General features: G+C 45.6%; 1 protein-coding gene across 3 annotated transcripts; it reads right to left on the bottom strand.

Moving 5' to 3' along the window:
• Nucleotides 1-2,589: 2,589 nt before the first annotated feature.
• On the bottom strand, nucleotides 2,590-15,862 carry LOC129685336 (zinc finger protein 14-like). Of its 3 annotated transcripts, none has more exons than XM_055618830.1 (5): nucleotides 15,767-15,862; nucleotides 9,890-10,253; nucleotides 6,942-7,068; nucleotides 6,574-6,634; nucleotides 2,590-4,655 (listed from the first exon to the last, which is right to left on the bottom strand). In XM_055618830.1, the coding sequence occupies exons 2-5, from the start codon at nucleotides 9,926-9,928 to the stop codon at nucleotides 3,290-3,292; spliced, it is 1,593 nt and encodes a 530-aa protein (XP_055474805.1). In that variant the 5' UTR covers nucleotides 9,929-10,253; nucleotides 15,767-15,862; the 3' UTR covers nucleotides 2,590-3,289. The 3 variants fall into 3 exon arrangements, with proteins under 3 accessions (XP_055474805.1, XP_055474806.1, XP_055474807.1); XM_055618831.1 differs by lacking the exon at nucleotides 15,767-15,862 and adding an exon at nucleotides 15,325-15,515; XM_055618832.1 differs by lacking the exon at nucleotides 15,767-15,862 and having other exon boundaries at nucleotides 9,890-11,172.
• Between the last annotated feature and the right edge of the window lie 734 nt (nucleotides 15,863-16,596).

Here is a 16,596-nt window from a genome sequence, read left to right as displayed (position 1 = left end):
TATTTTCTGGAAACATTTCCCATGCACACAGCATGCCTTCATTCAAACTCTTCAACCATTGTTTTAACATTCATAGGCCACAAGCTTTTGTGAATTTTTTTCACTTTATGGGGTTATGCACATGAATGCAGGTGCCTGTGGCGGCCAGAAGAGGGTGCTACAACTCCTGAGTCTGGATTACAATCACTTTCAAGCCAATTGACTTGAATGCTGGACACCAAACTAGGGTCCTCTGCAAGAGCAGTGTGAGCTCTTGATGGCTAGGCCCTCTCTAGCCTAGTAATGAGGATGTTCCTGTTTTCCAGCACCTGTGTTGTGGTGGTGTAAGACCGGCCCCACAGAATCATATATTTGATTACTTTTCATCAGCATGTGCCTTGAGAAGGATTAGAATATTAGGTAGTATGGTGTTGTTGGAGCAAGCGTGTCACTAGGCTTTCAAGTTTCAAAAGTCCATGCCAGGCCCATTGCTCTCTCCTGCTGCCCTTACCTCAGGCTGTAGATACAGAACTCTTTTCCGGCATCGTGTCTGCCTGAATGTTGCCACGTGCTCTCTCACTGGCCATCTTGATGACAATGGACTAAGAAACCTCTGTAAGTGTAAGCCAGGCCCAAATGCTTCCTTTCGTAAGAGCTGCCATGGTCATGGTCCCATCACAGCAACAGAGCAGACTAAGGCATGTCTTAGCAAAGTTCAAGAATTTCACGTTTGCCTGCCCTGTACACAGATGTACCCTGCTTCTGATCACCACTCTTTCAGCCCACCTGATACTTTTCTCAACACTCACAGGCTAGCATTATGTCAGCATGAAGCGAAGCCTTTCTACACAGGGGGCCTCAGGGTCACTGAAGGCCCACAACCTACCATCCCAAACAAGTGCCAGCTGACCTGGGGAGTCAGCAGCTAAGGGGGCAATAAATAAAACAGTAACAAGATCTAACGGCATGTCACCTGTACCAAGTGTTCCCATTATTCATTTGTACCATTTCCTCAAATGATCGATGTTGAGCTAAGGATACAGCTTAGCTGATAAAGTAGACTTACTAAGTTTGCACGAGGCCTGAGTTCTATCTCCAGCACTAACTGAAACCTGCCTGTAATCTGAGCTTTCTGTTGGAGACACGTGGTTCATTCCAGTTATATCAGGTTAAGGACCAGCCAAGTCAGTAACATGACAGGCTACCTCAAAAAAAAAAAAAAAAAAAGAAAAGAAAAAAAAAGCTGGTACCACGTCATAGATACCAAGTACTTCCTTAGTTAGCCCTGCGCCGTTGATCACTCTGTTTTCACGCAGCATGCTGCCACAGGCCTGAGAGCGCCTCCTCACCAGGCTTGACAGGGAAGGGGCCTGACACACTAGCTCAGACACACTCGTCTCTGCAGCCCCACGGCTCCCTAGCTCCAAGACTCTCTGCACTCTGTTACGGGCTTTTCATTCCTGTCAAGGTCAGACACAGGGGTGACTTCTCTCACTGTGATCTCGCTTCCTCCTTGTTAATCCTTCCCATGGGTTCCAGGGTTGGCATCTTGGGAAGGGCTTGTTGTTTTGGTGAACAGATTTCATCTGTAATTGCTTGTCCTTATGGAAACCATCTCTTCCACCTCCTTTTCTCTGTACCTTTCCTGCCAACTGGAATCTAACACAAGAGAAAATCTGCATGTCTCTTCCTGCTCTACGTAACTGCTGCATGTGTGGGTAAGCTCCTGCTAGCCAACACCTCCGCCTCAGTGACATGTCTCATTGCCTACAAGGAGCGTCTGATGGCCGTGTGTCCTGTACATGCGACTTCCATGGACTGCAAGATTCTCCCTTTCAGCCCTTTGGACAGTGTTCTCACCTTTCACAGACAGGGACGGTGAAGCTGGCAGCGCAGCAGGAATGCATGCCGACCACGGCACTCAGGAAGAGGCACCCTGGGCTCACCTGCCACGGATGCTGCGCCCTCAGAGAGGAGCTCTTCGGTGGCACTCACAGCAGAGGCAAGGCAAGGGCTCCTAACAAACTCATTTCTGGTTCTACTGTGTGCAGCCCAGACAGTCTTAGCCTCACTCCTGTGGCTGTGATAAAACACCGTGACAAAAGCAGTTGATGGAAGAAGGTGTTTATCGCAGCTCACAGTTTCAGGTTACAATGCATTGCTGTGGGCCAGCCTCGGTGGAGGAGCGTGACACAGCAGGTCACACTGTGGACATGGCCCCAAGGCGGAGAGCAACGGACCTCTGTCCTCAGCACCTCCTTTTCGTTCCGTCCATAAAACAGTGCTGACGGCTTTCAGGGGGGGCCTTCCCACCTCGATTAACCCAAGGAGGAAGACCCCTCACAGCTGTGCCATGGTGAACCTACCCATATAACTGAGCACTGAGCCTCCTTTCCCAATTCCAGATTGTATGAGGCTGACAGTGAAGCAAACTGTCCCACCTAAAACTGCGTCTTAGCCGAGGCCTCTCCTCCTTCACGGTGTTTCACACTGTGGAAACACAGCTCAACTTTAAGAGTCCCTACACTGTGAACTTCGCCTGAAGACATTCTGAAAGTCTGTTTGCCCCAGACAGGGCAACAATGACAGAGACAAAGAATGACTTTACTCTTGTGTAGCTTGAGGAATTAGTTTAATTGGGGTATTTACAAGAGCACAGGCCAGTCATGAGCAGCCACTGGAAAGGAAGTGTCCATCTCCCAGCAACCACTAAGTTCCTGCACTCTTTACAGTTACGGAGCAGCACAGCAGCCACCACCGTGTGTCTCAAAGAACTATGACCTTGAAGGCTTCAGAGCTTTGCTTACATTTGGAAAATTGTTTCCAATAGGAGTTCATTCATGGAATCTAAGGGAGCAATGATATCTAAGGGCTTTAACACACCTTACATTCACATTTTCCCTCCAGCACGAGATTTCATTCATGTTAGTGAAAGAACCTTCGACACCTGAAGGCTTTCCCATATTGTTTATATTCATGTGATTGTTTTTCATGATTTTAAGGCAAATGGGGATAAATGAAAGAGCATCTCTATCTAGTACATTCCTAGGGCATTTGCCCAGCATGAATTAACTTACTTCTCTTAAAGGAAGTGTGAAAAGTGACATTTACCACAGCGGTAACAAACTAACTTTGCCCAGCAAGAACTCCTTCAAGGCTTTGAAGGACACTGTGTCTCTGAAGGGTACGCTGCACAGTTTACATATAAAAGGTCCATCCTCATCTCGAGTCCTTGCATGTGTTGCATGTGAATGGGGATATTTTGCAACATCATTTACATTCAAAGGGCTTGTTGACATTATCTGTTCTTTCATTCCTTTGAAGAAAATGGGGATAAAGGAATTAGATACTGCTGGCATTCATACGGGCTTTCGGCTCCATGCACGGACTGGTGTCTCTTAAAGGAACTGTGCCGGCTGAAGGACCTGCCGCACTGAACACACTGATACGGTTTCTCCCCAGTGTGTCTTCTTTCATGTGACCGAAGGTAAGAGCGATGTGTGAAGGTTTTACCACACTCTTTACATTCATAGGGTTTCTCTCCAGTGTGGCTTCTTTCATGAAATCGAAGATAATTGTAACTTGAAAAGGCTTTGCCACAGTGTTTACATTCATAGGGCTTTTCCCCGGTGTGTGTTCTTTCGTGCAATCGGAGCGAGGACTGACATCTGAAGGCTTTCCCACACAGCTTACACTCAAAGGGCTTTTCACCAGTGTGAGTTCTTTCATGCACTTGAAGTAAAGAGGGATAAATGAAGGACTTCCCACACTCTTTACATTCATACAAGGTCTCTCCGCCATGAGTTATTTTATGTCTGTGATAGGAAGCCTGACACCTGAAGGCTTTCCCACACTCTTGGCATTTATAGGGTTTTTCTCCAGTATGAATCTTTTCATGTAGCTTCCGAGAAGTAAGCCACCGGAAGGCTTTCCCACATTCCTTACACTCATAGGGTTTTTCTCCAGTATGAATTCTTTTATGTAACTTAAGGGTCCTGTGACTTCTAAAGAATTTACCACATTGTTTACATTCGTAGGGCTTCTCTCCAGTATGAATTCTTTCATGTAATTTGAGGGCCCTGCTGTATCTGAAGGTTTTCCCACACTGCTTACATTCACAGGGCCTTTCCTCCGTATGAATTCTTTCATGTAGCTGAAGGGCGCTGAGATAGGTGAAGGCCCTGCCACACTGTTTACACTCATAAGGCTTCTCTCCAGTGTGAATTCGCTCATGTAAGTGGAGGGCGCTGAGCCCTCGGAAGGCTTTCCCGCAGTCTTTACACTCGTAGGGCTTCTCTCCAGTGTGAATTCTTTCATGTAGCTGAAGGGCACTGGGATACCTAAAAGCTTTGCCACATTCTTGACACTCATAGAGCTTTTTGCCAGCATGAATTTTCTCTTGTTTTTGAAGGGAAGTTTTATCACACTGGTCACCTTCATAATCATTTTCCTCAGTCTGGCTTCCTCCAACATCCTTGTAGTCATAGTTGTGATGTCCATTGTAAGTTAGGTGATACAGTCCAAAGGTCTTTAAACATACCTCACACACAGAAGGTCCACTTGAAGTCTGAGTTTCCACGCATCCTTCAACACTTGGGACAAAATTAGAGTCCTGTGGCTTCTGCTCATGCTCCTCGTGTTCATGCTGTGTGTACTCAGGGTGAGATATGATGTGCCTATTAAAAGAGGAAAGACAAATGGAATTTCTCCCCCCACAATGCTGCTCACATTGAGAATGGTATAGGGATCAGACTGCCCCACCCTGACAACCTTCTTCAGTATCCGTAACTACTGTGAGAAATGACAAGCATATTAGTGACAGTTGTTTTAACACTGTTTGCTTATTAGAACATCTTGGACAGCCTGCTCTCCAAAACAAGCAAAATGTGTGCCTTCACAGGAAAGGTCTGAAGAAAAATGGACCTATAATATGGTTCCCATAGGTCTATGATCAAAATAGTAGCATTTCTTAATGCAGGGTCCCAGAACTGGTTCCAAAAGACTATGCACAATCTGAACCTTACAAGAAGGTATACATTTGGGATAAAATTTTTTTTACTGAATCTGACAGTTTCTTAGGAAATTGGGAATAGTTCTATTTCAAGACCCAGATATACTAATCCTGGGCATATACCCAAAAGATACTCCGCCATACCAAAGACACTTGCTCAAAGCTTTATTTGTAATAGATAGAAACTGGAAACAATCTGTATGTCCCTCAATTGAAGAATGGGAAAAGAAACTGTGGAACATTAACACAATGGAATACTACTCAGCTAATAAAAACAAGGACACCATGAAATTTGCAGGCAAATGGATAGAACTGGAAAATATCATCCTGAGTGAGGTAACCCAGACCCAGAAAGACACTCATGGTATGTACTCACTTTTAAGTGGCTATAAAGCACAAGATAACCACATTACAATCTACAAACCAAAGAAGCTAAATAATAAGGAGGGCCCAAGGGAGGATGTTTGAATCTTACTCAGAATGGGAAACAGTCATCTGAAATAGATGGAGGGAGGGAAGTGGGTGAGAGATGGGGTAGAGAGGAGGCGTGGGAGGATCAGGTGTAGGGAGAGCAGGGGGATAGAAGGAAGACTGAGAGGGAGAGAACAGAAATCCCTGGGGAGTCCATCTCCAAGCTAAGGGAAGTTCCCAGGGGTCTGTAAAGGTGATCTTAACTGAGACTCCTAGCAGCAGGGGATACAGAACCTCAAGTCGCCACCTCCCATAGCCAGACAGGACTTCCAATGGAGGAGGGGACACCAATCCACCCATAAAACCTTAGGCCCAAAATCTGTCCTGCTTACAAGAACCGTAGGGATAAAGACTGAGGGAATAACAAACTAACGTCTGGCCCAACCTGAGACCCAGCCCATGGGAGACAGCCAGCCCCCAACACTATTAATGATGCTCTGCTGTGCTTGCAGACAGGAGCCTGGCTAACTGTCATCTGAGAGGCTTCATCCAGCAGCTGATGGAAACAGATGTAGAGACCCACAGCCAAACAACAGGCCAACCTCAGAGAGTTTTGTGGAAGAGTGAGGTGAAGGGGTCAAGGACGCCACAAGAAGACCTACAGAGTAAACTAACCTGGGCCCATGGTGGTTCACAGACACTGAACCACCAACCAAAGAGGAGGCATGGGCTGGACCTCAATGCCCTATACATATCTAGCAAATGTGCAGCTTGTTCTTCATGTGGGTTCCCTAACAACTGGAACCGGGGTTTTCTCTAACTCTGTTGCCTGCCTTTAGATCCCTCTCTCATAGCTGAGCTGCTCTGTCTGGCCCCACTGGGTCTACTTTGACTTGATGTGCCAGGGTGGGTTGGTACCTATGGAGGGGCTTCCCCTTCTCTAAGAAGAAAGAATGGAGGGAATGGGGAGAGACAGATATGAGGATGGAACTGGAAGGACAGAAGGGAGGGGGCTGTGATCAGGCTATAAAGTCATTAGATAAATTAATTAATGAAAAAAATTTTCTACTGATAAATTTAAAGTTGGGCTTCTTTGTTTTGTTCTTAAATTTTTATGGCACATTAAATTTTTTTTCAAGGGGCATTTGCTACCACTTATACATGCAAATTACCTTAGATTTATTTCAGGATCTTCATCACTGTCTTCAATTGTCTGGTCTTCCCATTCATATCCTGAAACACAGTTCCAGAAAATATGTGATGAATTATTAGTATGTGCATTGTAATTATTTATTTATTATGTACACAATATTCTGCCTGCACACCAGAATGGTTGTGAGCCACAATGTAGTTGCTGGGAATTGAACTAGCACCTCTGGAAGAACAGCCAGTGCTCTTAACCTCTGAACCATCTCTCCAGCCCAACACCTAGTTTCTTCATCACAATTCCTCCCTTTCCGCATCCAAATCGCAGCAACCATCAATAACCAGAAATATTTGATCTCTAGTTTACAGAGTGAGGGTAAGAGGTTATTCTCACCAATGGCAGTCAAGTTCCTGAAGGTTTCCAGCATCACATCTCCATAGAGACTCTTCTGAGAAGGATCCAGCAAATCCCACTCTTCCTGGGTGAAGTGCACAGCCAGATCCTCAAAGCTCACCAAACCCTAAAACATTCCATATTAGGATGTGAGAGAGTGGGTGAGAATGACACATCTGTGCACATCTGACAGTATGGCCACATAATTCTGTGGTTTCCACACTTCCATTCCATACACACAAGTTCGGTAAAAGTGACTGATGTTCAGAAACAAGACAGACAGACAGACAGACAGACCACTCTTCTCACTACTGCACCTGGGGAGGTGCTTCTCCACACCGTTCCCTTTCTCCAGTGATCTGCACTTCTTGTCCCAGGAACACCCTATCATCTGAGTCAACAGCATTAACACTGGGGCTCAGGAGGCTGTGTGTCCCTGGAAATTCATGCTCAGAATTTAGCTTCTGCTGCCCTGAGAAAACAATACCCTAACTAAGAGACAGCACATGAACATAAACAGTAAGGGTAGGACTCAGCAGGAATGAGTTATACAAACATGGCAATTTGAACACTCCTATTTTCCTTCTGATAGTCTATTAATCAATACTAAACCCAGAAGCGCCTACGAGATCAGACACACCCTCCCAAGACTGAATGTGGACAGTGTGCTGGCTTCTCTGCCTAGGTCTTTCAACATTAAGCTTTTGTATAAAAATCATGACTGCTCCTGGTGGGATGGAATCTTATCCTCGGCTCAAATAATTCCAATATCACTTTTACTGGGTTCCATTCTTACTCCTCCCTCATTTCTTTTTCAACGTTACAGCAAAGAACTCCTTTTCCTCGGCACAACTGGTTGCCATACAAACGTAACCATTAACCCAGGTTCCCTAGGCAGGTCCCAGAAGGGACACACCAACTGCTATACTGGGCAACCTCAAAAAGGCAGGAAGACTGCTGTCCCAATTCCCCAAAGGTAGTTAGGGCTACCTTTTCAGTAAGAGGAATGAGGGTAACAGGAGACAAATAAATGGTATAATCAATTTAGAGATGGGGGCCTTGACTTGTGTCCTTGGGCATAAGCTGAAAACGCCCTTGGTTCTGTGTTGGCATGGTGGCCAGAAATATTTGAGGGCTCTGATCTTTGCTCTGGTTCCTTAATGTTCCACAAGAAGAGGCATCACAGTAGCAGTGAAGCACCATTAAGGAAAAGCTGGTTCCTTCCAGTCAAATAAAATCTAACTCTGAGTAGAGAAACATACCATTGTGCCTTCCCTCAGGATTTAATACAGTTGATTTGGTCAATCACCTGCCAAGGAACTAAGCTTATGGAAGGCAGGCTAGCTTTAAGCTAAACCAAAGGGATGGGAGAAATAATTATTCCTTTAACGAGATAATACTTGTTTCCCTCTCAGAAGCTGTGGTGGATTGACTAGGAATGGCCCCACAGACTCATGTATTAGAACACTTGGTCCCCAGGAAGTAGCACTATTATGAGGTGTGGCCTTGGAGTAGGTGTGGCCACGTTGGAGGAATTGTGTCACTGTGGGGGCGGGGTTTAAGGTCTTCTGTGCTCAAGCAACACCCAGTGTAACCAGATGTAGAACTCTCGGCTTCTTCTCCAGCACCGTGTCTGCCTGCCACCATTCCTCCTGCCATGACAATAATGGACGAAACCTTTAAAACTGTAAGCCAGCCCCAATCAAATGTTTTCCTTTATAAGAGTTGCCTTGTTTGTGTTCTCTCTTCACAGCAATAAAAAAAAGAGGAGACGTCTTCTCTCTATGCTACAGAGCAACTGCCAGAGCAACTTCTCCTGGGTCTGGTCTGCTTTCTGAATACTAAAATAAAATTTATACTATTACTTGAACTCTTTGATCCTTTTCTTTGAGATGCAGGCCAGAGCCTAAAAGAATGCTTTTTCTGGTACTTTGGACTGTTTCCATTTTCTCTGATGGCTCCTTCCCTGCCTGTGGATGCATGTCTGCCCTGTGGCTAACATTTTTGCTGGCTTAACTCAAATGGCATGGGTTTTTGTCTTCCTCTTCATCACTTTGCTTGAGGCAGATGTCAAGATTTAAGCCTGCATGCCCTGGGGTTTTTTCTTTACACTCTAATTAACATTTCCTCAGGCTTTCCTTTGGGTTCATTCTTAAATTCTCCTATTAATATGACTAAAAACCCTGTGAGGGCTAAAGTTATGTTTTAAGTTTAAATTACTGTGCTTAAGAGAACAAAAATGCCTCTATCCTGCAAGCCCCACTTGCCAAGGACAGGTAACTTTCGGGAATGCTGGGGCTGTTTTTCAGGTGAGACGACAAGCCATGTGCTTTCACTTCTATAAACAGTTGGCTGCCTGAACTGCACAGGATGTGCTCCATCACATATGGGCAGAGGGTATGCAGGTAGGAAGAATGTGGGCAGGAAGTACATCAGCACGTGCGCTTGCCCCCAGGTGCCCCTTTCTAACATAATTCAACGCCACTCTCTGGGAATCCCCGGTGTGGACCTGGCCAGTGTCCACCATCCTAGCCAGTACTTAATAAAGCTTACTTCAAATTTGACTCAAAATGGTGTTATTGGTCTTAAACTTACCCAGTGGGATTCACAACTACAAAAAAAAGGCCCAATTTTCCCTGAAACATCTAGCGACTAGAGACTGTGGCAGCCTCCCCGAATTCTGACAGCACTACTCACTGGTACTAAGCACTGTTTGAAATCTTTATTTTAGGACTTCAATGATTAAGAATATGGAAAAGCAGTTTTCTTACATGATTCATATGTACAGACTATGAAATAAGAAAATTATTTTTAAAATAGTCTTTCAGGTGAGCTTGTAAGAAAAAGAAGAGGACATAGGTGGCCACTGAACAAATCAGGGTTCTCTAGCAGAACAGAACTGGGAGAATTAATAACTACCACAACTTGTACAGATTAGATTGGCTGACCTGATCCGGCCTGGATAGTCCAACAATGGACGTCTCCATGGTGGAGAGGCTCCGTCCACAAAGGCTGGAAGCTTCAGGAGCTTCAATCTGGTGCCAAAGGCCTGAAAGACACCTGGACCGCTTCTTCAGTGGTCTTCAGTCCACAATGGAAGACCAAAGCTGGCTTCAACGTCAGTGAAGGATGGTGGCAGCGGCAGCATCAACAGGACAGACGCACTCACTTGCAGGAAGTGAAGGCAGGCAGGGAAGCAACACTGCTTCTTCTGTGGCCTTCTCTGTACTGAGGCCACCACTCAAAGGGCCACCCACTCTAGGATACGCTCTTCTTGCCTCAGTGAAACTTGCCTGAAATTTCCTGGTAGACCTGCAGAGACAGGCCTCTCAGTTGATTGCTGAGCAAATCAAGTCAACAGGGAAGATCACAACCAACCGTCACATGAGCAAGCAGCCATGTTCAGGACCTGTACTCCCACTGAGCACTGGTTCCTTCCCAACTCCCAGGTCTGTCTGTCTCCGCCCACAGGCTCCTCTCACACTAGTCTAACCTCTGACTACATGTGTCTCAGGCTCCACCATCAGCAACTGCACTTTCTCTAACTACTGGTTTCCACACTGACCTTGGCCATCCTCCCCTATCACACTACCAGCCAAATTCACACACACACACACACACACGACTGAGAAGGGCACTCTGAGGCCCAAGCTCACTGAAGCCATATATGGTGAAAGTTTCCAATCTGATGTTCAAAGTGGCCAGCTCTGTTTTTATTGTCCTCAGCTTTTCCACCAATCCTTTACCTGCATCACAGGGAATATGAATCTTTCTAAGAGCCTCTCTGAAGGCCAATGACTAGGCTCTAGCTTTATCTTTTTACTATCTGTGTTCTCAAGCCTTGAGTCAAACTCTAGAAGTGCAGAAGAAAAACTTTGAAATCAATATAACATAACAAATCAATAAGTTAGATACCAAAAAGTCCTATGATAATAACAATAAGTGAGGGCAAGGATATGGCAATAAAAGGGGAAATGCAGAGATACTGAGATTGTGGAAGAAAAAAATTCCATACAGAAAATCCACAAAAAATGAGGAACTAAAAAAGGACTACTGAAAACTTTTGTAATACATCAATATACAAAAGACTATCATTTTCCTACAACAGCAGTGAACTGGATATACAAATACCAATTTTACATCATGTATACAGTACCTCACATTAAAAAGTATACATAAGAAAAGCCTTTAGACAAGAACCAAACATTTCTAATGAAAATAAAAAACAAAACAAAAAATTCAACACACTCCTTACAACATTCAAAACCAAATTATGTTCTAACCAGAACTGTCATGTGTAAGTTAAGACAATAAAAACAAGTTAAAAGGGAGACAGCCCACATAAACAATGCTTCTGAAAGCCAGTGCTTACTAAATCATAACCAGTGCAGGAGTGAGCTACCCCCTTATTAGCTACTGGTCAGGGGGTCCCCCAAAGCACATAGGCTCTTGTGCTCTTCTCGATTGCCCACCAGAGCTGGCTGTTATTGCTGAAGACACCGTACACACTGGTTGCAACGCAGAAAGAAACCAGACTGGCTTCAAGCTGAGAGCTGGCGTCCACAGTGCTCAAAAGTGATACGCGGACTGCTGGGGAAAGAGCAGACACAGTCTTACCCAGCTGCGACCTCTATGACATACAGCACCAACCTTCCACACAAGGCATGTCCACCTGTGCAAGAGTGAGGTAACTGTCCGGAGGACAACCAGGCTGCTCTCTGATTGGATTTCAGGCTCACTCCGTAAGACAACCCATGCCCAGCATAGGAAACCAAGCTAAACACTCATGTCTGTGGCTGAAGGGATGAACTTGGCACTTCTGGTTAGCTACATTGTCCTGGCAGCCAGTTACCCACAGACAAACGCTACTCCCACTCGGAATCAGAGAAGCCTCTCTGCAGCAAACGTGGAGTTGGACAGTGTTGAGAGGAAGCTGACCCGGAGTGCCCGGTCCTAAACAGGACCATTACACCACCATTTCTATGGCTCGGAGATCACTGTGGATGAGTGAGGCACAAAGAGTATCTAAGGCCCAGAAGACAGCAGGATGGACTGTAAAACACTGGCCTCTAGGCATCGCAGGGCTAAAGTTTCTGACTTGACAACAGCTACAGGTTTCTGCAATAGACCTGACACCAGATTAAGCCCCTCGACAGCCAATCATGAGTCAGCGATTACGAAGGGATTCTGGGGAAGAAAGCCATTGTTGTCAATTGTCTACCCACTGAGGTGCCCAAATGGTTAAGTTGAAGCCCATGGTTCAAATACAGTGGGTCTCAAAACAAAAAAGGAGACGATGGGGGTGGGGGGCAGGTGCCAGGGATATTTCAAAGGGCACTGTGAGGAGGAGGGCACAAATGGATGAGGGGAAAACTAGAGGCGGGGCACTACAATAATCAGAACATCCTTTATACGTATGAAATTGTTACAGAAGAAAAGAACTTCAGCTAGGTGTCATGGTGCATGCCTGCTATTCCAGCACCTGAAAACAGAGGCAGGAGAATCAGGAGTTCAAAGTTGTTCTTGCCTACACAAGTCCTATCTCAAAAAACACAAGCTAATTAATAAAAAAATAATAAAAAATAAAAAAAAAAAGTGAGGCTGAAGAGGTGGTGTGGTTCAGTGGTTAAGAACACAGCAGCTCTTTCAGGGAACCTGGATCCAATTCTCAGCAAACACATGGCAGCTCACAAACACCTCTAACTACAATTTCAGGAGACCTGAGGCCCTCTGCTAGCCTCTGCTAGCCTCTGCACACAAGTAGTACACAGATATGTGCAAGCAAAACATTTACACAGCCAGAGGGGTGGTACTGCACACCTTTAGTCCCAGCACTCAGGAGGCACAGCCAAGAGGACTTCTGTGAGTTCAAGGCCAGCCTGGTCTACAGGATGGACTACACAGAGAAACCCTATCTGGAAAAGCCAAAAAAATTAAAAAAGTAAAATCATACATATGAAATAAGTTAAAAATTAATTTGTTATTTTTAATTTTTTCTTATTATTATTTATTACAATTTATTCACATTGTATCCCAGCTGTAGTCCCTTCCCTTATCTCCTCCCAGTCCGACCCTTCCTCCCTCTTCCCCTAATTCATAATTTTTTAAATTATAAAGGTGTGGTGCTGCAGAGATGGCTCAGTTAAGAACACTGGCTGCTCCTTCAAAGGACCCAGGTTCAATTTCTAGCACCTCTATGGTGGATCACAATCATCAAGAACTCCAGTTGGCTCCAATGCCCTGTTCTGGCCTCCTTGGGACACCTGGCTCACACATGGTACACAGGCACACAAAGCACCCATACACTCAAAGTAAAAAAAATAAAACTTTCAAAAAAAATGTAAAAATAAAAAAACAAACCACAAACTACTCTACCACAGTAAGTGGAAGCTAAGGCAGGTCTATAGGGTCAATGGAAACCTCAAGACTGTGTGAGTGAATCTCACTCATCTCACGTGCCAATTCCCATACTCAAAGAGGAAGAATTAACCATCAGTGTGATCCACCATATTCACAAGTGAGAAAAATTACATGACCATACCAACACCTGGGGAAACACAAACAACAAAACAAAATCGTGTATCAAGAAAAGTCAGAAAACGAGATTCAGGACAGTATCATTACCCACAGAAAACCCCAAAAACGGATTAATCAGATGCTACAGCAAAGGTTTAGGACACAGGATTAGTATACAAAATTCCATTTTCCTATATATCAGCAATAAACAACAGGATGTGAAAATATATACTGTTTATATACCAGCAAAGAGAAAGAGACAGAAATACATAAACAAATGTAACGGAGAACTACAGATATTAACTACAACTTATAATAAAACGATCAACTTAAGAAAGGGAGGGCTAGTGCAGACTTGCAGACAGAGTGTTAAGACAGGCTGCGCCTTGCTCTACACTACTCCACACTGGAAAACAGTAGGTTTTCGGGTTGTCCTGACCCAGGACCCCATTTTACAAGCTGCCTCTGACTCCATTTTGAGGGACGAGAATGACTAAAAAAGCCCCTGGGTAGATCCACAAATATCACCCATGCAGTACAGACAGTAAACAACTTATTCCTGGGAGTAGAAAGAGGCACTTTAAAAACTGATCGGTAAGCTCAGACTCCAGGGCAGGTGGGTGTATTAAAATCCTATTAGCCAGGTGCAGTGGTGCACGCCTCTGATCCCAGCACTTGGGAGGCGGAGGCAGGTGGAGTTCTGAAAGTTTGACACCAGCCTGGTCTACACTGAAAGCTCCAAGATGGCCAGGACCAGTGAGACCCTATCAAAATAAAAAACAAACAAACAAAAAGATCCTATCAGGAGGCTAGGCATGATGATATACCTCTTTTATGCCAATACTTGAGCGATAGAATCTGAGTCAAGGCCAGCCTGGTCTACAGAGAAAGCTCCAGGTCACCTAGGACTACACAGACCATGACAAGATGATAGTCAGATAGCTAGTCTCAGGTCACGTAAGGCTACAAAAACCCAAACAAGACGACAGGCAGACAGACAGACAGACATATATCTTTAAAATGTTTTAGACAAGGATGCAACTCCCTTGCCTGGCCTCATAAAGCAGTGGGCATCTAGCAGTAGGATGGCAGGGCCCAAAACCAACCTATCATCTGATACCCGACAGTCAGGGACTCGTGACTCTCCCTGCAGCTCCAGCTCAAGCAGGTCCCTGTCTGTCTACCCGGACAGCACCTCATCTCAGACCCCAGTGTGGCTTTCATCTCTCACCACTACACCTACACTGCCTGACTGCCCCAGGCTTCATTCAAAGCTCCATCCCTGTGGCTCACGGTTCCTGGACTCTAACTTAGCAACTGAAACACTGCTTGCATTTTTCTTAGCCATCTTCTGGGACTCTGAATTGTGCTGCAGCCTCCTTAACGTAAAGTGATTCTGTAAACAGCCTATGTGCACATAACTATATATTTACTGTGACACAATCTTAATATTAGTAATTATGATTTGAGGGGAAAATAAAGAACCTGCTTTAGTCTCAGCCAGATCCTTTTAAATTTCTATTCAATCAATTGTGACATTGTGGAAAGACACAACGTTTGTCTGTTTGTGGCACAACATGCTCACGACAGGAAGCCACAATCCCAAAGTGTAGGTTCCAGTTTCAATTATAGATTAACCTAAGTCCCATAAAAATGCTAAATATTTATCAGTAACATAAAATAGATTACTAAAGAGTATAGGAAAATGCTTTAAAAAAAAAAAAAAAAGAACCAAAACGGTTAGCACAAAACAGACGAACCCATAGCACACACTGTTAAATTTTCAGTCAAATGCACAGGATACTCATTGTTTAGGAAGAATAAACATATCCACAAATAAAATTTAAAAATAAGGAGACAAACTGACCTTTGGTAAATTAGCAAAGGAAATCCAATGAGCACAATCTTTTCTAAAACTGTTTCTGAAACAGCATCTCAAAGACTTAACAGATTCCTCAAAATTAACTCAGACTTGATCCTAGACCTGTATGTGAAATGCAAAGCGCAGACTGGCTAGACCATAGCGCAGAGAACACAGACAGCCCTAAGTGCGACACCAAAAGCACAAACAGGGCGCTAGCGCCGGGCGGTGACGTCACCAACCCGGAAGCCGCCCCCGCACAGGGCTGAGCCTTCCGCTCCCCGCGCAGACATGGCCGGAAAGGCGGAAGTGACCAAGTCCTCCGAGGCAGGGCCTGGCCGGTGGTGGGCCTCAGGGGACCCAGTCCGCCGCCACCCCACCCCCCCGCCACGCCGGCTCCGCGGCTCGGCCGCCCCTTCCGGTCGAGAGACAGCGGCCCCACGCTCACCACGGCGCGGCTGCCGAGGCCCCGCGGCGGTCACAGCACAGCACTCGGGACTACGCGATGCCTGCTTCAAACACGGACAGGAACCCGCAACATGGCGGCGGAAGAGACCCCACCTCTCGCCTCGGGCTGTTGCTCTTGATTGGACACCTTGCCCCGAAGCCCTGATTGGCTAGAGCTGCACCACAAGTCTGATTGACAGGAGTTCCCTAGACGCCACAGCAGGCATGACCCGACTCCGCTGCTCCAATTGGCTAGCATGGCCTGAATGATGAAGCAGTTCCTTTAAAGCGCTCCAGAGCAAGTGGCTGGCCTGGAGGTTCTGATTGGGTAGCACTGCCCCACGAGGGCCTGAGTGACAGTGGCAGCTTCCTTTGGTACTTGTGAATGAATGGCCTGCCCTAGAACCCTGATTGGCTGGTGAGACCTGAATGACAGGATCAGCTCCCTCCGGTAGGCAAGCTGAAATTAAAAGACACGGACCACTCAGCCCTGGCTTAGGCCCAGGTTCATGCAGATCAGCTCCAGGGATGTTTGTATTGAGGCGAACTTGTTTCGCCTTCCAGAACTGTCACTGCTGTCTTGCACTCAGTAGATACTTAACCGTTCTGCCTCCTGGGCTCAAGCTTGCTTGTGCGCACAGTCCATTACACAGTGCCCAAGGCAGCGATCCCTTTGCCTCACAGCTAGACCAGCGCCCAATTCACCCCCTATCAAACTGGAACAAGACTTGATGTCATCCAAGGATCAGGACTTCCAAGAAGTCACGCCAAAGATTGCTCAAACTGTAACAAGTTGCACATTTTCTTTTTAACCAGAAAAAAGGAACACAC

Source organism: Psammomys obesus, unplaced genomic scaffold (genome assembly GCF_907164565.1).
Source record: "Psammomys obesus unplaced genomic scaffold, mPsaObe1.curated_primary_1811, whole genome shotgun sequence".
NCBI lineage: Eukaryota > Metazoa > Chordata > Mammalia > Rodentia > Muridae > Psammomys > Psammomys obesus.
This window is presented reverse-complemented; position numbering and strand designations above follow the sequence as displayed.

Bases quoted from the DNA above. Each gene is read 5' to 3' on its own strand.
- LOC129685336 (XM_055618830.1), bottom strand. From the start codon at position 9,928: ATGGAGACGTCCATTGTTGGACTATCCAGGCCGGATCAG. The intron at 6,635-6,941 runs GTGAGAATAACC...ACTGTGTTTCAG, and splicing joins CAGGAACTTGACTGCCATTG to GATATGAATGGGAAGACCAG. The intron at 4,656-6,573 runs GTAATTTGCATG...CTCTTTTAATAG, and splicing joins GATCCTGAAATAAATCTAAG to GCACATCATATCTCACCCTG.